Source organism: Pezoporus flaviventris, unplaced genomic scaffold, assembly GCF_033815535.1.
Source record: "Pezoporus flaviventris isolate CSIRO_AGI_PZ_B2104156 unplaced genomic scaffold, CSIRO_AGI_Pfla_v1 ptg000036l, whole genome shotgun sequence".
NCBI classification, from domain to species: Eukaryota; Metazoa; Chordata; class Aves; order Psittaciformes; family Psittacidae; genus Pezoporus; species Pezoporus flaviventris.
This window is the reverse complement of record NW_026892584.1, coordinates 35,951,118-35,975,419: the sequence shown is the minus strand read 5'-3', so window position 1 is coordinate 35,975,419 and position 24,302 is coordinate 35,951,118. Positions and strand designations below refer to the sequence as shown.

The window sequence follows — 24,302 nt, the reverse complement described above, 5'->3', positions numbered from 1 at the left end:
ACTGGACATCAAATTATCAAACCTGGAGAAAGAGCCAGAGAAATAGTGAACAAGGAACCACAAGAACTGCTAAAAAGCAAGATGGAGCAATTTGCTTTCAACGTCAAGAAATAAACACAGATAACAGAATGCAGGAATTTGCAGAGCACCAACAAGCCTGTGTGCACCTAGTGAGATACAGTCGATCCTTGCAGTGTTTCCACAAGCTGGTCTTGGGAGTGTCCTAAGTATTTCTGAAACCAGCCTCTTCTGATCTCTTCTGAAACATTATGTTTTCTGGTACTTGGTATATGTAATAGAGTTGAACTTGTCAATTTAGCAAATAAAGAATAGAAAGAGAAAGCAAAATAACACTAACTGGAAAGACTATACATCCAGCAGAAACTACCTTTAAAAAGGGGGCTTCTTGGCAGAAAATGCTTGTGTGCATGTGGAAGCAAGAGTCAGTAGAATGTGTGCACGTGGAAGCCTGAGTCAAGAGAGGACCATAGGGAGAAAAAGAAACAATAAAACACCTTGATCTTGTTCTCTGGTGGTAGAATGGTGGTGAATTTTGGCTGTTCAAAGTATATATTGCATCAGTTTTTAATGGGGTAGAATTTTTTTTTGAGGTGGGAGGGGAGAGAGAAGTGTGCATGTTGTTTTTTCTTTTCTGACTTGATACAAGAAGCAGAAGAGGGATGGATGGTGGGACAACTTGTGGAACATGTGACTCTATATCCCAGAAACCACTGAAATTCAACCCTAGAGAAATGCCTGTAAATAGCAGAGACAGCTGAACTCTTCAGTGAAGGGATAAAATAATACCAGCCACTAGAGTGGAAAAAGCTTCCAGGCTGCAATTAAAGGAGCTCAAAGAGATTAACAAAGATAGAGAAAGTAGCATCTCATCCACTGTGTGTGCTTTAGACAGTAGCGATGTATGAAGTAAAACTCCTCGTTGCAGGCTGGGGCAGGGGAGAGAGGAAGGACAGCACCATGCGTGTCCCAGGATGGCAGAAATCTCTGCAGGGCAGTACTGGGTGTCTGGGGAAACCTGGATATGGGCAGGCACAGTGCTCCAGCCATTGCATTGCTACTCCTGGGGTCTGCCCTGCTGTGTGCTGGACCTCCTCTCATGGCTCAGGTGGTTTAGCAAATGGTGATTGTTTTGACAGAACTGGGTTAGCTGTGAGTTTCTCTGCAGTTTTGAGAAGATTTGGCAGGAGGGTACAAATCTGGGACAGTGATCTGGGACACTGACAGTACTGATGTGGAACACAAGGTCATGCGTCTACAAACTGGCACCCAGAGGACATGTGGATTGTTGTATTAGGCCTCATTTGGTCTGTAGCTTCATAACAAGGAAAAAAACTTCTGTCTCTGTCTAAAGCAACAGAGTATAGGCCAGAAATCATCCATTTCCAAGGAATGACTCATGCCTGGTACTGCCCACACTACCAGCTCCAGGCAAGGCAAAGGGTTTCACTGTTTTAAACTAGGAATGAGTATACCGGTTTGCAGAGCTAGCTGAAACACCTGCTATCACAAACTTGTAAGTACAGACAACTGCAGACGTTAACTTTGTTGATGAATGTTCAGGTGCAATTTGAAGCAAGAAGTAGAAGGGCATCTGAGGGAAAAACATGAGTTGGTGCTTCCAAACTGAAAGTGGAAATTCAGGTGTGCTATACTGGCCACTGACCCCTCATTGATCCATGTTACAACCTGAGAAACTGTAAGCTGTTAAAAAAAAGTCTTCTCCAAAATATGCAGATTGCTGACAGCATTCCTCAGTGTGAAATAATTCCACCCTCTCACCCCCATGTCTGATGCAGATATGGAGTCTCAAAGCCATAAGAAACTGCTGATGAGAGTGTCCAGACACTGGACACAGTGCAGATCATTTGAGGTTTCAGGACTACAGAGTGAGAAGTTCCTGCTCAGAAACTGCATATGATGGCAGATCCTCTGAAGGGGACATGTCCTTGGGAGTACAGAACAAGTGGCTTTGTGGAAAAAGCGCACCTTATGTGTATGTCATGAGACAGGTAGTTGCAGTGCTTGGGGACTGAATTGCTTCCCTAGTAAGAACATGGAGTCCATTCTGACAACTGGGGGGCTCTTCTCTTTTGCTCCAGATGCAATTCCTGAAAAAATACCAGTTAAGAAATACTTTCCCCTCTCCTCGCCCCTCCTCAGAGAATAGAGGAAGCAATGAATTGCTTTGAATTGAAAGAGCATTCTCATGTAGCACCATGCTGGCAGAGTTTACCAGGGTGAAATTCTTAGCTTGGTAGTTGACTGATAACTTCTCTGCCCAAAGCTTATTCCAAAGTTCCAGGATGCTCTTACAGGTTGATGGCAAGTACATTGGTCAGTAGGTGCCAGCACTCCTGGTAGCTGCAATTTTCTTTAAAAAACCCTCAGTTGATATTGTAACGTTTCCTTTTTGAAGCAAGCAAATACCATGGTGACTTCATCTGTGAAGCAACTACATTATTACGAAAACCTTTAATAGCAGCATTTTCCATATCCCTAGCTGTTTAGCAAACCTACACTTTAAGCACAAGGATCCCTCCTGATGAAGGAAGGGAAAAGAACGGTGTTCATACAGCCTAGTTGGCCCAAGGCAAAGTAGCATTTTCTGATCTCTGAGATGCAATTAGGGGGCAGGCTGAACTAAACAGACTTGCAAAGGAATGGAGAAAGAAATCTCAGGAGGATGCTGGCATCAGTGGAATAGTGCTCACAATGAGGGTAAGAGAAAGTAAATGCTTTTTGCATTCTAGTCCACATCAAGCAGGCTGTTTCTGTTCTAAAAATATTATCTGTGGTGACCTGCCTGGGAATATTTTTGTAGCACTTTCCGGACTTTATTTCTGGTATTTGATTTCCCATAGAGATCTGGAGTCTGATGGATTAGACCTGTTTCTGGGAGTACTTGTGGCAGTCCTGTCTTGGCCAGGAAGGGCCCCATATCTGGAATGTGCTTTCCTTGGCAAGCTCTGGGTGGTGCCAACCTTCAGAGTGTGATAGGAGACCTATTTATTTACTTTGGTTCTTATGCTTACTATAGGGGTTTTTCTGTGTTTGTTCAACTTTGGATGCCAGTACTTCTTTCCCACCCATGGGCCTAGTGATAGCTATACCCTGTAAGACATACACTGCAGAAATTTTTCATGGCTGTTTTATTAACCGACAGATGGTTTAACAAGGCCAGCTGTTTTATAAATAGGAAATACATTTTGAATTAATAAAGTCATTTGTTAAAGCAGTTGACTATACCAAGTAAAAGTGAGTGAAAACCTCTTGGAGCAGGAAACCAAAAGGGTTGTCTTACCTAGGTTCTTCCACATCACTGATTTTTGTTTTAATGTTTCTGTCTGTCTAAGGCTGGGACCATCCAAGATCACTCAAAAAAAAAGACCGTAAATTGATGTCTGTCTGGAATTGATGTTAAATTTCATATTTAAGTCATATTCTTACCTGCAGTGGTGGAAGCCCTACTGTAGAGTGGACAGAGTGGGCAATAGTAAAAAAGAAAACCATATGCAGACCTCTTGCCTTCCCATGAGCACACAGATTGCTATACAAGCATAAAACTACAAAGGTTTCTCACTTCATCCCTGACTCACAGGACCTTTTATCCAAAATGATCCTTTGCTTCAGCCTATGGCTATGATGGAGTGCCTTCAGCCCAGGTACTCTCTGTTCTGTCCCACAGCTGAGACTCGTCTGCTGTAAACCTGGTAGAAGAACATACTGGAGGCCATGCAGTCACACCAAAGATCTGTCTAGCCAAGTGTCTCTTATCTTACAGTAGCCAAAAGCAGATGCCTAATATAAATAGTTTTTACAATTTCCTCATCTACTCTGCCACCACTTGCAAACCAGGCACTCCCAGAGCCAGAAGGGAGTTCACTGTAGTTAGTAAACATGGGTCGATTTCCCTTCTGTGAATGTGCCTCCACTTAAGCCCTCACTTAATGTGTTGAATCGACAGCATTTGGCAGTGAGCCCTACCAGAGTGCATTTATGTTGTGTGTGAAGAAACAATTCCCTTAATTTTGTTTTTAAACCCGTGGCCTGGTGTTTTCATTTGACATTCCCTGGTTCTTTTGCTGGGAGAGACACAACAAATTAGTCTCCCTCAGTGCCACTCATGAGAGACCTCACACAGAGAGAAAAAATCCTGTAAAGTCTTCCTTTCTCCAGATCAAATAATCTTACTCATGACACCTTCCTTGTATCACAAGGTAAGAGCCTTGTTTGTCACTGAAAAAAATCTGTCTGCCAAGCAGGTAGTCACAAGAGATCAGCGTGATGTCTTACAGCACCTCTGTTCTGGTAAAGCATAAAGAAGGCAGGGCAAAGGCTGGTATTACCCGCCCACTTTTTTTCAGAGCCAGCTCTTTTTAGGCAGAGACACAAAACAGCAAGCGCTCTGCCAAACCTACTGCAACTTGGAGATCTTGTTAGGAAACATGCCAGGACCAGCACTGCCTCCTAGTTGTAGGTGGATATTGTCAAGAAGTTCAATGTAGGGTAACCAGAAGAGATGCTGGAAATATGCAACTCCTTCTTCATCTTGCACTCTTAACAGTGAAGTATTCATCACCACTTATGCTTTATGCTTGAAGAAACTAAGACTAATGCATACATTAGTGCCTGAGCAGGGAGAAAACTCATCTCCTGAAACCAAGCATGATGGTGACGTCACAGATTTCCTCCACTGGCTCCCAGCAGCAACTCAGAAATGTGTATTTCATCATAGCTTAGCTGGGGACGCTCCAGATCCTTCTTTTACAAGTGATTGTTGCTCCAGCGCACCAGGCATGGTACAAAGTCAGGGTACAGTCCGTGTTCTGGAATGCCTGTAGTGCCAGCTCAAGTGCCAGCTGTCTCAGATTTGAAGAACATTTAGCGGTAGTGCATCTCTATTTTTAAGCCAGAGGTCAAAAATGCATGAGGACTTGCATCCATTGACTTCTGTAAGTAACTTGGACCACAGGTTACTGTTGTTGCACTCTCAATTGTTAAAAATAGATGGATCCTGAGAAATTAAAAGATTTGACTAGAACAGGCAAGTTTCAAGGATACTGACTTAGCACTGATTAGCCCACCTCTGTACTTGAAGAACAAACTGTTAGTACAGAGTGGAGCAACTGTATTTAGACACATGTTTCCAAGGAAACATTAGTTTCTGTGGAAGACAGCCCTGAGACATGAAATTTTATGTGACTCTTGGGACAAATGTAAGTTTGAAGACAATTTTTTTTTTTTTTTTTCTTCCCCTCCCCACTTTTTATAGTGAGTACATTCTGCTCCAGATTTATTTGCTTCAGATCTGTATGGTAAAATCTATTTTAACTGCGGAATCCAGTATCTTGGTGACTTTCATTAGGAAAAGGGCCCACACAAGCTGCAGTTTAAAGATCCATTGCTTGCATAGCAACTGAAATCAGCACTTACTAAGCATATCCTTGCACACCATGCAATGTGTGACTTAAAGAGCAAGGCTCAATATTTAACTTGGCTTCTTGTATGACAATAGACAAGTCAAGTAACTGTAACTTGTTTGTAGAATTGGTATAGTGATAATTTCTTTGTCCCTAAAACTGCAAAGATGAATTTATTGAGCTTCTAGAAATCCAGAGAAAAAGGGCCAGTTTATACTGGCCCAGAGTTTTCCCTTTGAGTAGCTTGTCCTCCTGGAACCAGACAGAGTTTCATTTCTTAACTCCTTGGCAGCTTCCTTGCTAGGCAAGTTCTCTAGAAGACTGTTGGCTCTCGGTTAGTGCGCAAAGTTTATGTTCTTTATACCAAGGAGACTTCTGTTGAAATTGCAAAACTCAAAGCTTTTTCTTGCCAGCGTGTTGTTGGTGACAAAAATTTGCCATTATTACTATGTAATAATACTTCTATACCTGATTGTATCTTTTGTAATATATATATGTGTTTTTTAATGGAAACAGTGGTCTGGAAGTATGTAAGGGGAAGGAATTACATAATTAAGCTTTAAAATCATGTTTATGTGGACACAGAAGTAAATCAATTGGGTAATACTTTGCCAACAGAGACATATGAGCCACTACTGGCATTTGTAAGTCAGCATTTATCTCCATTTTTAGGCCAAGGTAGGAGAGGGCAGATAAAGTTTGTCTTGGGAGTTTGAAAAGCCCATGGTCCTTGCTTCCCATCTGTTAATGTCAAAGAGCCTTTGTTTGCTTACATGTGTGAGGTTTAATGTGACTGTCTGTGAAACAACTATAAAATTAAACCTTTTCAGTGTTGTAAGAACAGAGTAGCTATTACTTATGTCATAATAAAGTGAACTACACATTAAATCTGTTTGTTTCAGCAGACAAATAAAAGCTAAATCGTGATGCCTATCTTTAGCTGTGGGTGCTGTCAAGGAAGAGCCTCTGTGGGACACAGCTGCGCCCAGAGTGCTGCAGGATATGAGATGAGTGGGGGATGGAGGCTCTCCAGACCTTGAAGAGGTATGCAGCTTGTTGTGGTGTCATACCATCAAATCCTGATCAAGTTATGTGCTTAGGGATTTCTGACAAGCTCTTCCTACTTAATTGCTGCCCACATATTTCATTTGGGATAGAATTGTAAGTAATTATATTGCTGACTTTGGTCCATACTTGCTTTCTTTGTGTTTATTACCTGCTGATCTCCAGCAAAGCAGGAAAAGACCTCTTCTAATGACGTATCTCCACTCAGATGGTCCCCAACTACTCTGCACACACCACAGAACATGAAAATGAAGTGTGTGCATGTTATCGGTATTGCTATTGCTGACCATTTGAAAACAAACGAGAAGTGAAATAACTGGTCTGGTGGCCAGACGCAGCTGTAGTCAGTCATGTGAGCTGACTGCAGTAAAGCAGCGTGGAATAAAGTTATTTTTCAATCAAGTTCGGCTTTACCATACTAATCCACTGAAACTGCAAAGGCTGTTTTCAGTAAACTCGTCACTTTATTAAATGGGAGCCAAAGCCAAAGGAAATCCACTTAAGAAAGAAAAGTTGAACAATGTAATTCTGCAGCTGTAGAAATAAATTGAAATGAAGAAGGTATATTTTCAAAGCCATTCTTACAGCTAAATTTCAGTCATTATTATTAATGGAGAAATAAACTAAAAGATAATAATAACGAAAAGTTTCACTCTCTTCTTCCAAGTGAAGTTACACGAAACAAAATTCCCACCATGACTTTCCTGATGACTTGCTTATGAAGGTAATGTTGGTGGGCAAGGGAAGAATCACAGTATCACAGTATGCTAGAGATTGGAAGGGACCTCAAAAGATCATCTAGTCCAATCCCCCTACACTTTGATTATGCCTTTAAAATTCACACTCCTACAAATATGGAGATTTTCTTGTAAGTACTGAGTTATTGACTGAGCAGTGTAACTGGACTGCACCATATACACAGTATCACACAGTATGCTAGAGATTGGAAGGGACCTCGAAAGATCATCTAGTCCAATCCCCCTGCCGGAGCAGGAACACCTAGATAATGTTACACAGGAATGTGTCCAGGCGGGTTTTGAATGTCTCCAGGGAAGGAGACTCCACAACCTCCCTGGGCAGCCTGTTCCAGTGTTCCGTCACCCTCACTGAGAAGAAGGTTCTTCTCAAGTTTAAGTGGAACCTCTTGTGTTCCAGTTTGTACCCATTACCCCTTGTCCTATCATTGTTTGCCACTGAGTAGAGCCTGGCTCCATCCTCGTGACACTCCCCCTTTATATATTTATAGACACAAATAAGGTCACCCCTCAGTCTCCTCTTCTCCAAACTATAGAGACCCAGCTCCCTCAGTCTTTCCTCGTAAGGGAGATGCTCCACTCCCTTAATCATCTTCGTTGCCCTGCGCTGGACTCTCTCCAGCAGGTCCCTGTCCTTCTTGAACTGAGGGGCCCAGAACTGGACACAATATTCCAGATGGGGTCTCACCAGGGCAGAGTAGAGGGGAAGGAGGACCTCTCTCGACCTACTAACCACCCCCTTCTAATACACCCCGGGATGCCATTGGCCTTCTTGGCCACAAGGGCACAGTGTTGGCTCATGGTCATCCTGTCGTCCACTAGGACCCCCAGGTCCCTCTCCCCTACACTGCTCTCTAACAGGTCGTTCCCCAACCTATACTGGAACCTGGGGTTGTTCCTGCCCAGATGCAGGACTCTACACTTTCCCTTGTTATATTTCATCAAGTTATTCCCTGCCCAACTCTCCAGCCTGTCCAGGTCTCGCTGGATGGCAGCACAGCCTTCTGGCGTGTCAGCCACTCCTCCCAGCTTAGTGTCATCAGCAAACTTGCTGATAGTACACTCAATTCCCTCATCTAAATCATTGATGAATATATTAAATAATACTGGTCCCAGTACTGACCCTTGAGGCACTCCACTAGATACAGGCCTCCAACTAGACTCCGCCCCACAGACTACAACTCTCTGGCTTCTCTCCTTCAGCCAGTTCACAGTCCACCTCACTATCTGATCATCCAGACCACACTTCCTCAATTTAGCTGTGAGGATGCTGTGGGAGACTGTGTCAGATGCTTTGCTGAAGTCAAGGTAGACCACATCCACCGCTCTGCCATCATCCATCCACCGTGTTATTTCCTCATAAAAGGCTAAGAGATTGGTCAATCATGATTTCCCCTCGGTGAAGCCATGTTGACTGCCCCTCATAACCCCCTTATCCTTATGCCTTAAGATGGCACCAAGGATAAGGTGTTCCACCACTTTCCCAGGGATGGAGGTGAGGCTGACTGGTCTATAGTTACCTGGGTCCTCCTTCTTGCCCTTTTTGAAGACTGGAGTGACATTTGCTTTCCTCCAGTCCTCAGGCACTCTCCCGTTTCCCAAGACTTGGTAAAGATGATGGAGAGTGGTCTAGCAATGACTTCCGCCAGTTCCCTCAGCACCCGCGGGTGCATCCCATCTGGACCCATGGATTTATGGATGTCCAGATTGCTCAACTGGTCTCTAACCCATTCCTCATCGACTAAGGCAAACTGCTCCATTGACCTGACTTCATCTGAGGTCTCAGGGGTACAGGGCTCTTCAGGACTGCCTGCAGCAGAGTAGACAGAGACAAAGAAGGCATTCGGTGACTCTGCCATCTCTGTATCTTCTGTCACCAGGGCACCCATCTCGTTCATCAGTGGTCCTACACTGCCTCTGGTGTTAGTTTTATCTGCCATGTATTTGAAAAAGCTCTTTTTGCTGTCCTTGACCTTTCTCACCAGGTTTAATTCTAAGGAGGCCTTAGTCATCCTAGCTGCCTTCCTACATCCTCTAGCAGCAGCCTTATATTCCTCCCAAGTGGCCAGCCCCTCCTTCCATGACCTGTAAACTCTCCTCTTCCACTTGAGCATACCCAGCAATTCCCTATTTAGCCACGCAGGTCTCCTGGCCCTCTTCCTTGACTTCCTACGTGTCGGGATGCTCTGATCTTGAGCTCGGAAAAAGCAATCCTTGAATAGTCTGCTGATGAAGTTCACTTGTAACTTTTTCTCCTTGGTCACTTTTAGTATGGTAGGGTTAGTAGGTAAAAGGTGCTTCTGTCTTTGCAACTTTAATGCCCTGGGGTTGAGCTTAATACAAGTGCAAACAAAACTAGCATAAGGGTGTCACACTGTTGTGTGGCATTCTTATTGGCATTCCTTTTTTTCACTGTGTACAGCACCTCCCATATAAAGACAGGCTGATAAAGTTGGGGCTGTTCAGCCTGGAGAAGAGAAGGCTGCATGGAGACCTCATAGCAGCCTTCCAGTATCTGAATGGGGGCCTATAGGGATGCTGGAGAGGGACTCTTCATTAGGGACTGTAGTGATAGGACAAGGGGCAATGGGTTTAAACTTCAACAGGGGAAGTTCAGGTTCAATATAAGGAAGAAGTTCTTCACTGTGAGGGTGGTGAGGCACTGGAATGGACTGCGCAAAGATGTGATAAACGCTCCATCCCTGGCAGTGTTCAAGGCCAGGTTGTACAGAGCCTTGGTGACATAGTCCAGGGTAAGGCATCCCTTCCCATGGCAGGGGGGCTGGAACTAGATGATCTTAAGGTCTTTTCCAGCCCTAACCATTCTGTGATTCTATGATTCTATGTTGTTCATCAGGAGTTGTGATATTGTTAGATGAATCACGAAAATCATGTCATGAATTGCTTATTTTCTAAACATTTGGGCCTGACTGTGTAGTTGTCACCAAAGTCTCTGCCTTTGCAGTCAGTATTTGTAGGTTTAATTTCAAGATCCTTTCAAAGCGTGAATGATTCCACTCTTAAAGATGAGAAGCACAGAGATCGTGGAAATTTGCCTAAGGTATGAAAGGGATTCCTTTAGACATCTAAGACTTGGAGCCTTCTCCTCACCATCTTCTACAAAGTACTTTTTTAATAGAGGTCATACACTGGTATCCATGACCTTCCTAACAATATGTTGTAGCCAGGTCTAAATGCCGTTTGGCTTTGAGAGTCCTTTTACGTTTTTTTTATTGATAGCTTAGTTTTGAAGTAGCATCTTTTGCTTAAAGACTTATTGTTTCCCTGCTACCATGCAAGAGGCTACAATCAGGTAATTGCATTCCTTTTTTTGTTCTCTCTCTATGAAGAATTCATTGTGTTTCTAATCCTGAGGGGAACTGACCGTGTGATCATGTTTTAGTCATGATTACTCAATTCTTTGGTCTGACTTTGCTTGTACCCAGTGTGCTGTGAGTCTGTGATGAGGTTCATTGCCATGTACACTTCAGACATTGCCAGAGTCCTTGGAATACTTAATAATGTCTTTCCATGACCCCAAAATGACAGACTTTGGGTATCCATGGACTCATGCTCTCAAAACATATGAGTCAGTCAGGTCTCATGTTCTTGAAGAGTTTGGTTTGCCTTAGGTAATTTCATACACCTGTAAAGAGTAGAAACTGTTCACAAGAGTTAAACTTCTCACCTTAAAACCAGGCTCTCTAAGCAGTTGCTGAATGGTGTGAGCAAGGCACTGATTGCTGCACAGGACCTTGACCATCCGCAAAAGCTTCTCAGCTTAAAGCACCGTGAGAAGATGGAATGGCTCTGACATGGCTGTAATACAGCTCTGTGTTTTAATGGGGTTTTAATAAGACTCTTATGCACATTTTATCCAAATAGTACTAAACCAGCTTTGTGTAGGTCTAAGCATAGACATGGCATTAGTAAAGAGAACATCTCATCATCCTCTGTCTCCCAAATTCAATATCCATGCTTGTCCTGGCTCAGGTGATCTCAGTGTTGTTGCTAAGGTGTTGCTGACATCAGAGGGTGTGTTGCATGCAGCTTTCCTGGTGCTTTCAGTGTCTTTTCCTATTTTACTGGATTGTTAGCTGAGTTGCTGTAGGGAATTGGAGTGTGTAGTCCCAAAGCAGTGGTGTCCTCACTGTCCTGTTCCATTGCTCATCCATCTCACATCATACAGATGAAGAAAAATGGAGGTCAAATAGTGATTTTTTTTTTTTTTTTTTGTTAGAGAGCATGCACATTCCAGCTCCATAAGTACCTGCAGGCCTAAAGAATGTTGTTATATCACCTATTAACCATATCCAGCACATAGCAGCAGTCCTCTGTGCTGAAACTGGCAGGTGTGCCTGTCAGAGGGAGAAAAAGAGACAGAACAGGAGCTGACTGATTAGGCCTCTTCTGACTCCTACGGCAGTAGGAATGCTGTCAGTCCTCATGTTCTGCATTATTCCCATTGCATAACATTCATGATTTGATGTGGGAAATGGAAAAAAAAATGCAAGGAACACACACTAATCAGAATCCTGTCATTCAGGCTTGAGGTGAGAGATGCAAGGCAATGCAAGAGCAATGCAGGGGGGAGAGTGAGCTAATGTGATGGTGTTTACACTTACAAGTGCTCTCAGGCCAAGGGCTGATGCACACTGTTGGCCAGCTCTGCTGCCAAAGCGCTGTTTGGTGCCTTCTCTTGTGCTGACAAACTGTTTGCTAAGGTTCTTAGTGGCAATGTGAAGCTGTACTGGGTTAAAGGGTATGTGAAAGCATGCTTCTGCGTGGTGCAGCTTTGAAGTACCACCAAGCAGGCTGCAGTGGCTGAACGGTTCCTTGTCTTCATCTCCCTAATAGTCTTGGGGAGTGGCCAAAAGCACCAGGAAGCTTGGAAAAAAATCATTTTAATTGGCATTAAAAAAAAAGTAAAAGTAGGGAACTGTTTCAAAGGGCTGTAGAAAGCAGAACCTCTGACAAAAGGTCCTTCTCTTTCCAAGTGCCTTTATTCCTTTTGTGCTATGGACTATGACATTTGAAGGTCCACCTTTCCTGCAATGTCTGATTACTGTTCTTCTGAATACAAGCTAACATTGCAAATAAAATGGCTTACGTCCCAGTTTGAAGTATATCACTTAAATCCATCTCAGGAGGGATCGTTATGCATGTTGAGCACAGTTCAAAGCAACAAAATGCCTGTTCTTTCCATAAGGGTTTTGTTTTTTTAAGGAAACCCTTGTCTTTTGGAAAGATGCAATGCCATGTGAACACCACTGAGTGTATTAAAAGAAGGGCTTGTTGTTTGCATTATGATTAGTCGTTGAAGTTCTTGGTGCTCCTGTTTTTTCCTTTGTAACAGGAGACAGTGCTATGTCTTGTTCCCAAGGATGTGAAAGTCTGATAATAAGGATCACAGAGCTCATCGGGTTGAAGGTACAGTGCAAACACAGGATATAGCTATGTAGTAATGGATTTTTGAGTGAAAGAAGTTTGTTGTGAGTAATGTACATGAGGAATGCCTCTGCTAACTTTTGTTTTTGGAAATGTCCATAAATAACACAAATACTTGCTTTGCACTTTAGTCCAAATTCTTTCATGTTTGCTTTTTCTTCTGGATGGATATTCAGTGTGGGCCATGAAGGATAAAGGGTGAGTTTTCATGGTTCCTGTCATGTTCTTGTTTGAATTTTGGAAGAGAGTTGCAAAAAAATAGAGAAGCAGAAAGGTGGTGGTTGTGCTGGAGGTTACAGGTGAACTATTTAAGGCCACATTGAAGAGGCATGAGAATGTCAGTGTTGAAGATGCATACGGTGTTTACAGCTTATGGTGCTCTGTTCTTTTCATGGCATTGGTTTAATGCCATAAAATGTTCTGAAATGTCTGTGAACGAGATAACCTGTCTACATGTTTCCTTGGGTTTTCATGCTGGCAGATTAGCTGAAATATGCCTTCAGGCATACAGATAAAAATGTGGAGCTGCATCAAGACCTTCAGTCAGTCACTTTGAGGGCTGCATTGCCGCATTCTAGGAGCTTCTTAGAAAGAACTGGGATCCTGAGTCTTACAGCAGGCCTCAGTCCAAGCCTGGTCCAAGACTTATGGTTTCCTGTACTAGCTAAAGCAGTGCTTACCAACATGCAGAGGGGACCAGGCTTTCTGCTGTGCTGCCCACGAAGACTGTGTTAGGGTTACTGGGGAGCAGAGTTAGGGTCAGAGTCTCATGGGGGAGGCTACCTGAGTGACTTAGCTGAGCACTCAGAAGCTTGCCATCCTTGATCTGCCTGTACTATCTGCCTGTACTATTCTGTGGCAGCTACCCTTTTCTTAGAAATGTAGGTGTGACTCTCTCGAAGCATACCTACTAGAAGGTCATTTAAGACAAATGACAACTCCTCAGGGGTATCTACTGGTCACTGCTAGGTTCTTGCATCTTAAAAAGGACTGTAGTTTCCGCTTTTTAGCCATTTTAATCTAATTTAGGCAGTTTACACTCTGCCTTCATCTGTTTTTAAATGGCAATTGCCTTGCTCTGTGGCACAGCACCTTACAGTGTAGCTCCAGTGTCTTAGGTTGTGGGTTTGGTTTTATATTCCTCTCCATCCCTCCAAGAACGGTCTCATGCTCTCTACCTCAGATCACGTGTCTGGCTCACAAGAGACAAAGCTTATTCCTCCAAAGCCACAGGATTTGTGCTAGTTAATGTTAATCTCAAAAAATCTCTTCATTTTTTTTCTCTTAGAGTTGTACGTATTTCTGTATGTTTCTAATGTTCATCTTGACTACCATGCTCCTCACTCCATTTCATCTGTGCTGCTTAATGGCTTTTATAAGAGACATCAAAGGGATGGATAAGTGGGAGAGAGACAGAACACTGTGATTTTTCACTAGGGAGAGCCATCTGAGGTGACTCCCTTTCTTGAACAAACCAGAAGGTTTTGGTGGTCCATGCAGTGGGTTACTGTTTTTAGGGTTTTAATTCTGTTTTTGAAGTACTGCACATATATAATTAATTTTTACTTCTTAACATCTTCTAGTGCTGGCTTGTGGTGTTCAGAAGCATTTCTTGGTTTGGATAATGTACTGACTAGGTAGTGTCCCCAAGTTGTTTGGGGATAATAGGGGAAGTAGAAAGGAGAAATGCAGAAGCCACAGACACCCCAACAGGCAATTCTTTGTGATTTCATGGCTTCTGCAAGGTAATTCTGTGTTACACATTTGTGATTGCCTTTCCTTACTTGATTGTAGAAAACAAAACTACTGTCTTATAAGTACAAGTTTCCCACAGGTAAAGAAAACTGTATGTCTCTGGCAGTTGTCTCCTCAGCCCTTCTGTACCACCCAGTAGTTCTTTGAAGGTCCTGGCTACTAATTGCGAGAGTTCAAATTTTGTGTTAAAGACTGACTCCTGTAAAGATGCTCATGAAGTTGCCCATGACTTCTGTTGGAAATGAATGTGTTGCTGCTCTCCTGCACCTGTGTTTTCTTCCTTCTACTCACAGATTCAGTTGCAATGGTTTCACATGCATAAAAGTGCAGTTAACCACCAACCTATTAACTGCTGAATATAGCAAGCAGTGGGACTCTGTGCACATGCTAGTTCTCATCTGACTCTGCATGTCAAGAAATAATCCTGACACATAGTGTGGGTTTTGTTGGGCTTCTTTGCTCATCTCAAATTATTCAGGCTTTAGCACTGTTGTCAGAACTGATGTAAAGCAGAATATCCTACTGAATTTCAGCTTTTGATATCTTAGCAAAATTAACCAGCAAAAAGGACTTTTTTTTTTGCTCTTTGGCAGGAAAAAGCCACAAACAATAAGGAATTTTTCACAGTCTAGGCCTTCTAGGTTTGCCACAACAAATAAGGGTAAATGCCGAGTAGTGGAGATGAAACAGACTGGACTTTGTCACTTGCCTTTACTTGGTTGAGGTAGGATGGCTTCTGGAAGATGTTGTTCTTCTTATTTGAGCACTGAGATCTTCAGTTAGGAGTGATATGTAGCCTCTGGTGCAGATATTGGTATAGATAGGGTGCATTCTCCATTTGGGAAGGAAATGGTTGTGCTAATGCTAGTATAACCATGCTGATGTGAACTTGATTCAAGAGCCATTCTTCTAACTAACAAGAAGATGGGGCCAGTTGGTACTTGTTGAAATGCAGTGGCTATAAATTTGTTAGGTTTAGAAGGGCACTCCTAATTTTATTTTTAAGCAAGTGAAAAGAATAAAGTCAAGTTGATAGAAAAGGTGCAAGGAGAGGCTGAAGTTAAACTTAAGCATTTGAAGCAGAGTCCAGCAATGGCAAGGGTTGGATGTTTTGCCCTGGGGGGCAACTGGGGGGCCTAAATGCCCCCAAGAAACATCAGCAGTCCCAGGAGGTGAACCATCTGTAGGAGCAGCAAACAGCCCTGGAACACAGTGAACCCTGGGCTAGGAGCAACAAAAAACTACGACATTGTAAATATGCATTGCTCCTAGTGGCCATTGCTGGTAATAGGAAATCCTGTTTATTTTCACTTATGGAAGGAGGTATTTTCCTTGCACAGCATGGAATATACCACAAGAGGTAGTGTGCACAGTCTGAAAACCCCTTTCTGGGTCAACACTGAAATCACTTGTTAGATGAATTCCAAACCCATTTAATTTACCCTAATTACTGCTTTGCTGGATCCAGTAACCTTTCCTGTAGACACTGGATGTTTGTTTCATTCAAAGTATTCAGAACAAAATTGTATTTCTTTTTTTTAACATTATCAAATTTAGTTTCATAAGAACATTCCTGGTATGTAAATGAGAAATTTTGTTAATCTGTTCAATAACATTTTCCATGTGTAATGAGAACAAATATGTTTGCTTTGTGATTGAAGGGTACAGGAGGGAAATCTACCATCTGCCACTACCAAATTAGTTTTCAAGGGGGAAAAATAAATCCCTCTCATTGGAAGCTATTTTGATCATCTCTAATAGTAATATTTTACGTAGGATTTCTCTTCCAGAGCTCTGTAGAATTTACAACTAAATTCATCTTTCTGATACATTGGTAAGAGGAACATCTGTCTCAGACATTGTGAGGATTAAAGCATGAAGAGTTTTTCAGAAACCTCATGTTCATCCTGCAATATTTGTTTGGTGTATATAATCCTAATATACCGATTACAGCAGTAAATATTTTGCTATAACCAGACCCTGAATTCCAAAGGAAACCTGTTTAGCTGCAGCTAAATGGAAATGTAATGCTCCTGATCCTGCAATGTTTGTGTTCTGCAGCACCAACTTGAATTTTAAAGAACTTTGAGCCAGTAAGATTCAGCCTCTGCAACTTTGATAGAATGAAAAAGCTTCAAGCTTTCAACACCTGCCATAGGAATTTAATAATGACCCTAATAAATGGGTCAGTTTCAACAAACAATTCACTTAACAACTTCATCTGGAAGGCTTAGAGGCCCCATTTCATGGGAGGTAACTTGAGAGCAGTCTCATGTTATATGGTGTAGTTAATGTTTCCTTTAGAAAACCAGGGTTTTTAAGTTTTAATATTTCATGTGCTCCAAATTACATAAAATTGGCATATGGTACACAACAAAGCCTTCAACCCCTGTATAGCTGAAAAAGAAAATGTGTATTAATCTTCTAAGCTGTTTTGAGGGAAAATACACAATTCCCAGGAATTCAGAAGCTTATAAAATGTATTTTATGGGCAATCTGGAAAAAATTATTCCCTACACTTTGATTATGCCTTTAAAATTCACACTCCTACAAATTCACACTCCTACAAATATGGAGATTTTCTTGTAAGTACTGAGTTATTGACTGAGCAGTGTAACTGGACTGCACCATATACACAGTATCACACAGTATGCTAGAGATTGGAAGGGACCTCGAAAGATCATCTAGTCCAATCCCCCTGCCGGAGCAGGAACACCTAGATAATGTTACACAGGAATGTGTCCAGGCGGGTTTTGAATGTCTCCAGGGAAGGAGACTCCACAACCTCCCTGGGCAGCCTGTTCCAGTGTTCCATCACCCTCACTGAGAAGAAGGTTCTTCTCAAGTTTAAGTGGAACCTCTTGTGTTCCAGTTTGTACCCATTACCCCTTGTCCTATCATTGTTTGCCACTGAGTAGAGCCTGGCTCCATCCTCGTGACACTCCCCCTTTATATATTTATAGACACAAATAAGGTCACCCCTCAGTCTCCTCTTCTCCAAACTATAGAGACCCAGCTCCCTCAGTCTTTCCTCGTAAGGGAGATGCTCCACTCCCTTAATCATCTTCGTTGCCCTGCGCTGGACTCTCTCCAGCAGGTCCCTGTCCTTCTTGAACTGAGGGGCCCAGAACTGGACACAATATTCCAGATGGGGTCTCACCAGGGCAGAGTAGAGGGGAAGGAGGACCTCTCTCGACCTACTAACCACCCCCCTTCTAATACACTTGAGAGGAAGTCTTTTCCTACATGTTACCTTATGTTGTGAGCTATCTTTTCAGCCTCTTGTGAAACTACATAATAGAAATTAAGTTTCTGAGGGTTCATAGTTCAATTTATTTAATGTAAGTCTGTGTTGAGATGAAACACTGCCCTACTTTGCACATTTAATCTTAAACTCTCCGTTTATTTTGCTGTCAGTTGCTACCCCAACCCCAGTCTCCCTTTCTTACCACCCCTATTTTTTTTGCTCATCTCTAATCACCCTTCCCATGTCAGATGTGTTGCTTACATGTGCCCTGTCTTTTGTCTTTGCATCTGAACTTTGTCCCATGTGTTGTGTTTGAACAGTGAAAGGTCTTGTAGACAAGGATCTGTGCTTCCTTACAGCTGTCGGTATTCTGTGCCTACTATCACCCTCCTGTACCTAATGCCTGACTGTTGTAAGTAATGGCATGGCTTGTTGCATATACAATTACTTGCATCTATATGCGCAAAAAAACAAGGTAGAAGGTGCTAGGATTCATGTGTCTCAGCTGTACTATATACAGAAGCTCAGTGAGGCAGATAGTAGTCCCATACCAGCCTCTTTTTTGACACTTGGCTTAGCTTGGCTACTCAAGGCCATAGGTCTGAGTCTATGTAAAAATGCATTAATAATAAAAAAAAAAATTAAAAAATAATAAACGTTCTCTTTATCTAATGGTATTGCTGGGAGAGCCTTGTCATGATCTGTAAAAACAGGATGTCTGGAAACATACTCTTCAGTGTTTGAGACACAGTAGCACAAGCTTGGAGCAAATGAGCAATTTCAGGTAAAACCATTTTCAAAGCTGTCACTCCGGCTTCCTTCATGAACATAAAGTTTGCAGAGAAAACACTATTCAGACTTGATAGTATGATGAGTAGCAATCAGAAATACTTGGGCTGAGTCACATTGTAGGAACAGCATGAAGCCCAGTTTAAAATCCAGTTCTCGTTTTATTTAGTAGCCTGAGTTTGAGTTGTTCAAAAGTAGACTGTTCAATGTGTATTCTTTGAAGACTGATCCGTTGCTTGGCTGTGTGCACCACAGTTTTGGGGTGAGGAAGGTGAAAGGAGAGGGATTTGCATTTCCCAAGACAAATGTCTGAACCATGTTTCATTTTGGAGTTAGGTTCTAGTATTTAAATATCGTACAGTTTCCCATATATATTTTTTTATGTAATAAGAAGTGCCATTTTCTTCTGATCTATGACTTTGGCAGATGCTTGGATACCTCTGGAGCCATACACATTATAAGCTGGTCTTATGGTAGCCTTTGGTTACTGATGAAGTGGATATATGATGATTCTCCTGGCAAGTTTCTGCCTCTGAAGCCAAGGGCAGTCAAAACATCCTATTTCACAGTTAGGTTGCCAACACCACCATTCCTGTCTTTAAAACTTGCTCAATGTTAATGACAGGTGTATCTTGCATCTATAGAGGTTATAACTTGCAGGAGAAACAAGCTGGCTTTTGTGTGTGTTATAAAACCAGTAGTTAGTAAGATGTCTTCAAGGTAAGTTGCAAGTGGGTCTAAAAGCCAGCTTGGCCTGTTGTGAAGGTTTTAATGGCATCTGATGATGATATCCTGGATGAAATGCTAAGAGCTTTGGAAATGAATTCAAGTGAACTTCTGTAATATACATACATGGAAATCAAGCAGTTTTCTGAAGCTACGTAATTACATGCTGACAAGTATTCCACTCACATCAGCTTCCACATTTAATAGTTACTTGATGTGCCCAGCCTCATGGTGATGTGTCTCAGAGGAGTATTCATAACTGGTTCTGCAACAACAGAATAAATAGTATTTAAAAGTAAATCAATATTTGCTATCTCTAATTTGCTGTTGAATGTAAATGCTGTTAGGGGATTGGCTTCTTCTAGGTATTGCAACAGTAGTGACCTTTCAGGAGATCTGAAGAAGGAGGAAATGGTATTATCAGTAAATGCCTGAGGAATTTCTAGGCTGGTGGGGAAGGAAATAGTGCCACTGAGGAAAGCACCAGAACTCTGTTGTCCATTAATGACTTAACCTTGAATTTACCCAAGTGGTTTTTGAACTAGCTTAGTTTTACTCTATAACAAATGAGTCGCCTTTGCCATAAAATTTGACAAACCAGAATATATATCTTTGTAAATATTTCTTTGCAAACTGACTAGGCTGTAGATACTGTGGCTGAGCCAAATTCTGCCAAATTCTGCTTTTAGGTCACAGTTGTGGGCAGAGAACTGTGTGGGTTATACAATAAGCTCATCATCCTACCAGTACACCTTTTGCTTCTCTAGGGGTTCCTTCCCTTCTAAATTAATGCAGCAAATGCCTGTCAGTGCCTTACCTGTGTACTTCGATATAAAGCTGTTCCTTTACAACATCTAAGACCCTACTGTAAAAGCGTGTTGCAGCTGAGCTTATTGCAAGAGTATGGAAGACCCAGCTTCTCTGTGTGGTGGTCAGAATTTCTCTTCGTAATTTTTCTCTTTTGTCAAGGTCTGAGTTGAGCTCAACCGAAATGGCAGTTCCTAACTGTTTACTACCTTCCAGGATTACATCTTTGATTCCAACCCTCACAGCAGACATCCTTCTTTTCCAGCATAGGATTTGTGTGCAGGCCAGCCATATGGTGTGTGTAATTATTATTTTATAATGGTGTTATTGCTCTCTAGCTGCCCAGTAAACACAGTGCAGTTTCAGTAAACTATATACATAGGCATAGGAACTTTAGACTTGAACGATTTTCTTCATTTTTATACAATAGTATAAAAATGCGAAGGAGAAAAAAAGATTACATTTAATTTATAAGAACTGCATAAAGTTCATATAGTCTCTACAATCGTCTCAAATGAAAAGGTTGTGGAGAAGAGGGGCTGTACTGAAACTGGGAGGTCCACAAAACTGGAGAAGAATAAGTTAAAGGCTGAACCCAGGACAGGCATGTCAGTAAATACCTGTGCTGAACTTTTCCCATTAACTCTACCATTGAGAATATGGCCTGCATTAGGTGTTTGTCTGCTTTAGGGATTTTATAAACACATTTCCTTCTCTTTCCTTTTGCCCATCCAGTTACTATTGCTTTGGATTATTACAGAATCAAATAGCGTCTGTTCTGGAGTCATCATTCTTACTTGAAAGAGGCTGCTTGCTGTAGGAAGGATCACTGGTTGGTGTCAGAAACCTGTGTATATGTGCAAGTTCTTTCCTGAATGAGACTTTTAGGGATTTTTTTTATTTTCTTTTTTTTTTTTTGGTGTGCGAGCTTCCTGAAGCAGTAATACCAGTTTGGCTCACCCATCTTTTGAGGCATATGTGCAGCTCTAATTTGCATCCATGATAGAATTTCTGCAGCAGAATTAGGAGCCAGTGTGTGCTCAGTTTCATGGATGATCTGTAAATAAACACAGCTCTCTTTTTTATCCTTATTTACTGTGAAAATGAAGGTTGCCAAAGTGACTGGTGAAAAATTGGACTGAAAACCAAAAAGCCAAGGTGCTGATGAAATCAGAAAACATTCATTTTGCTTCTGTGTACCTTCTGTGTTTCCTCTTTGATTCTGGTCAACACTGAGATTCTGTATATCCAGCCCATTTGATAAGGTCCCCCATCCTCCCTGAAGCATGGTGCTGCCCACCTGAGAATTCCTGAGTATTTTCAGACATGCTTAAGAGGTGGCCCTCTTGCCTGCCACTGCTACGCCTGTTTTGTCTTCCCCTTTTCACCAAAACATGCATTTGAACAAAAAGAAGTATATCTGGGAACAGATTTGGCTTAACATTAACCTCCACCCACCCTCAAAAGTTAATTTTAACAGATCAGTTGTGGAAGTTACACCCTAGGTGACACATAGCTGTGGATGTGTGAGTGATTGGAAAGCCAATTCTGGGGTCAAGGTGTTGAAGGAAGGGAAGCCCAGGAAAGATACGACACATCTCTTAAGTTTATTGTACTTTGAGATTTGTAGGTGGTAAATGCTGTGGGGTTTTTATAGATATTCTGGAACTCTAATATAACTTACAGTTTCATTTGTAGAGAGCTGTTTCAAATCTGTGCACATTTTTCTAAGATATCTTAAAAGCCAGCAGCAATAATTAGTTTGGCATTTTCCATGTTTTCGAAAGCATTTAAATGGTAATGACTTTTTTTAACCATTCTCACATAAAATTAGGTTTTACAGGAGTAAGAGGACTTAAAAGGCCTGAACAGCCATCAGTGACAGATGTGATTCATGCTGAAAGCTGTCTTCCAAGGCATCAAAATAAGGAAAGCAATTATACATATGATTAGAGACTGCTGACCCTTAAGTTAAAATGATCAAAAGGAACAATATGAAAATGTGATTTACATAAGCTACTACTTAATCTGTAATTAGTCTGACCAATAAAAACAAACCAGACTTTTACAGAAAGTGATTTCCCAGTAGATAGGTTAGCTATTTTTGTAGGGCTGAAGAAACACAAAATGATTCTAAAATGTATTTGATATGCTCTTTGAGTAAATTGAAATACAGCATATAACTAGTTTTAGTGGTTTTTGTTCAGAAATTGTCAGATTTCCTTAATTCAAGTGAAATTTGAGAACCACTTGAGAATAATTGTCTCCACAATGAAATATTACTTTGTCAGTTTACTTCATTTATGTTAGATATATGGTTTACTTTTTTATATTAGAAGGTAAATGAATGTTGGTCAGTAATATGATTCCCCTTACACTTTTGCTGTAGTTCACTATGGAAATGGATTCAGGAAATCGCAGATGTGATTAAAAACTCTTCAAGAGCTGTTTGTACAGCACCTAGCCTGTAGCACTTCTGGCAAGGAGCAAGCACTCCTCCTCTTACTGCAATATAAGTAAAATGATCCTTCAATGTAGGGACTTGGAATTTTGATTTTAGATGCACTAGTTAGGTGTCCTGGGTTCAGCAGTAGCAGTCATTTTTCTCCTTCTTAGTAGATGGTGCAGCACTGTGTTTTGACTTTCAGCCTGGGAACAGAGCTGATAACATTGATGTTTTAGTCTGGCCAAGGACTTTGTGAGCCTCATGCTCTGCCAGGGAGGAGGGAAAGCCGGGAGGAAGCAGAGACAGGACACCTGACCCAAACTAGCCAAAGAGGTATTCCATACCACAGCACATCATGCCCAGGATGTAACTGAGGGTTACCTGGAAGGGCTAGTTCACTGCTGGGTATCAGTCGGTACTTGGTTGGGCTGGGGGGGCCGAGTTATTGGTTGGCTGGTGGTGAGATGTATTCTCTTCCCTTGTTATTTCCTTTATCATTGTTATTACTGGTGGTAGCAGTAGTGATTTGTGTTATACCTTAGTTACTAAACTGTTCTTATCTCAACCCGTGGGAGTTGCATTCTTTTCGATTCTCCTCTCCGTCCCTCCGGGAGTAGGGGGAGGGCAAGAAGGGGGTGAGTGAGTCAATGAGCTGCCTGACTGGTTTTAAACCACCACATTAGGAGACTGTGAAGATGAGATTTGATGAGGTTTTTCCATTCATAAGAATGAAGACAAAATTGTTGTGTGGCTAATGTGGTCCTGTTCCTTGTGCATACAAGTAAGTACACTGGAATCCATGGCAGCCTGATTGGCATGAGGCATCAAAGCAATAATCCTATAAATGGACATAGAAGGGTCAAGCTGCCTGCTCAGAGGCTAACATCACTGAGGAGCTGTGCACAACATGTAAATATTCACCTCCCAAAAGCTGTAGTGAAGATTGTGAAACTGAAGAGAGATTTCTTCCTACATCCTTTAGAATGCATCTACAAGTGCACAGCTTGTGTCTGGGCAAAGAAATTTTATAAAACACCATAGCTCAACCTTATATTTCCTGATTTGGAATATATTTGTTTTATTCGCAGGGCTCTCATGAATTCTGACTGCTTTGTGCGTCAGTTTTTGAAATTTCGTACAAGGTTTTCCTCTTCAGGAAAATAAAGTGCTGGTTTTTTTTTTGTTTCTTGTATTTCTAGTGGAACGGGAAAATGTACAGAAGAGGACCTTTACCAGATGGATAAACCTACATTTGGGAAAGGTAAGACTGACAAACAGACTTGATATTGGGATACAAGGACCAAACCATAGATGTATTGCAGGTCATGTCTTTTAAAGTAGTTTAAATTTGGAAACAAATTTGACTTCTGTGCATATGGGGATGTTTGGAGGAGAATGACGGGAAGCATATTTCTGGTTAAAAAAAAATTGCTTTTGAGGCACAACAAATGCTTGGCTGGCTTTAGTTCACCTCAGGTGCATTTAAGCCCGAGTTTAATGTTGTCATGAGGCTAGAATTTTCCCACAGAACTTACTCACATAAAGTCAAATGTGGCTGAGTTTGCTCTGAGGTGATTGTGTTCTTCCATGGACTGGAAGTTCAAGCATTGGAGTCATCATGGCCTATGTTTTTCAGAACCTGGCTTCATCCCAGAGCTGCAGATGGGAGCCATTCGTTACTTGTCAGTCATGAGGGGAGGAGGGCTGTATGATGGGATCTTTATGTATCCACTTCCACTAGAGAGCTAATTTTTGGACATCATATTTTTAAGATGTGATTGTTTCTTAATCACACCCTCATATGGCTATTAAACCTAATTTAC

General features: G+C 41.8%; 1 protein-coding gene across 2 annotated transcripts in view; it reads left to right on the top strand.

Annotated features, from left to right (window-relative positions):
* Positions 1–24,302, top strand: part of CLMN (calmin) — an 83,519-nt gene that overhangs the window by 34,867 nt on the left and 24,350 nt on the right. For both annotated transcript variants that reach the window (XM_061463932.1, XM_061463931.1), the window contains exon 2: positions 23,679–23,740. In XM_061463932.1, coding sequence (XP_061319916.1) covers positions 23,679–23,740 — 62 coding nt within the window. The remainder of the gene's footprint in view (positions 1–23,678; positions 23,741–24,302) is intronic.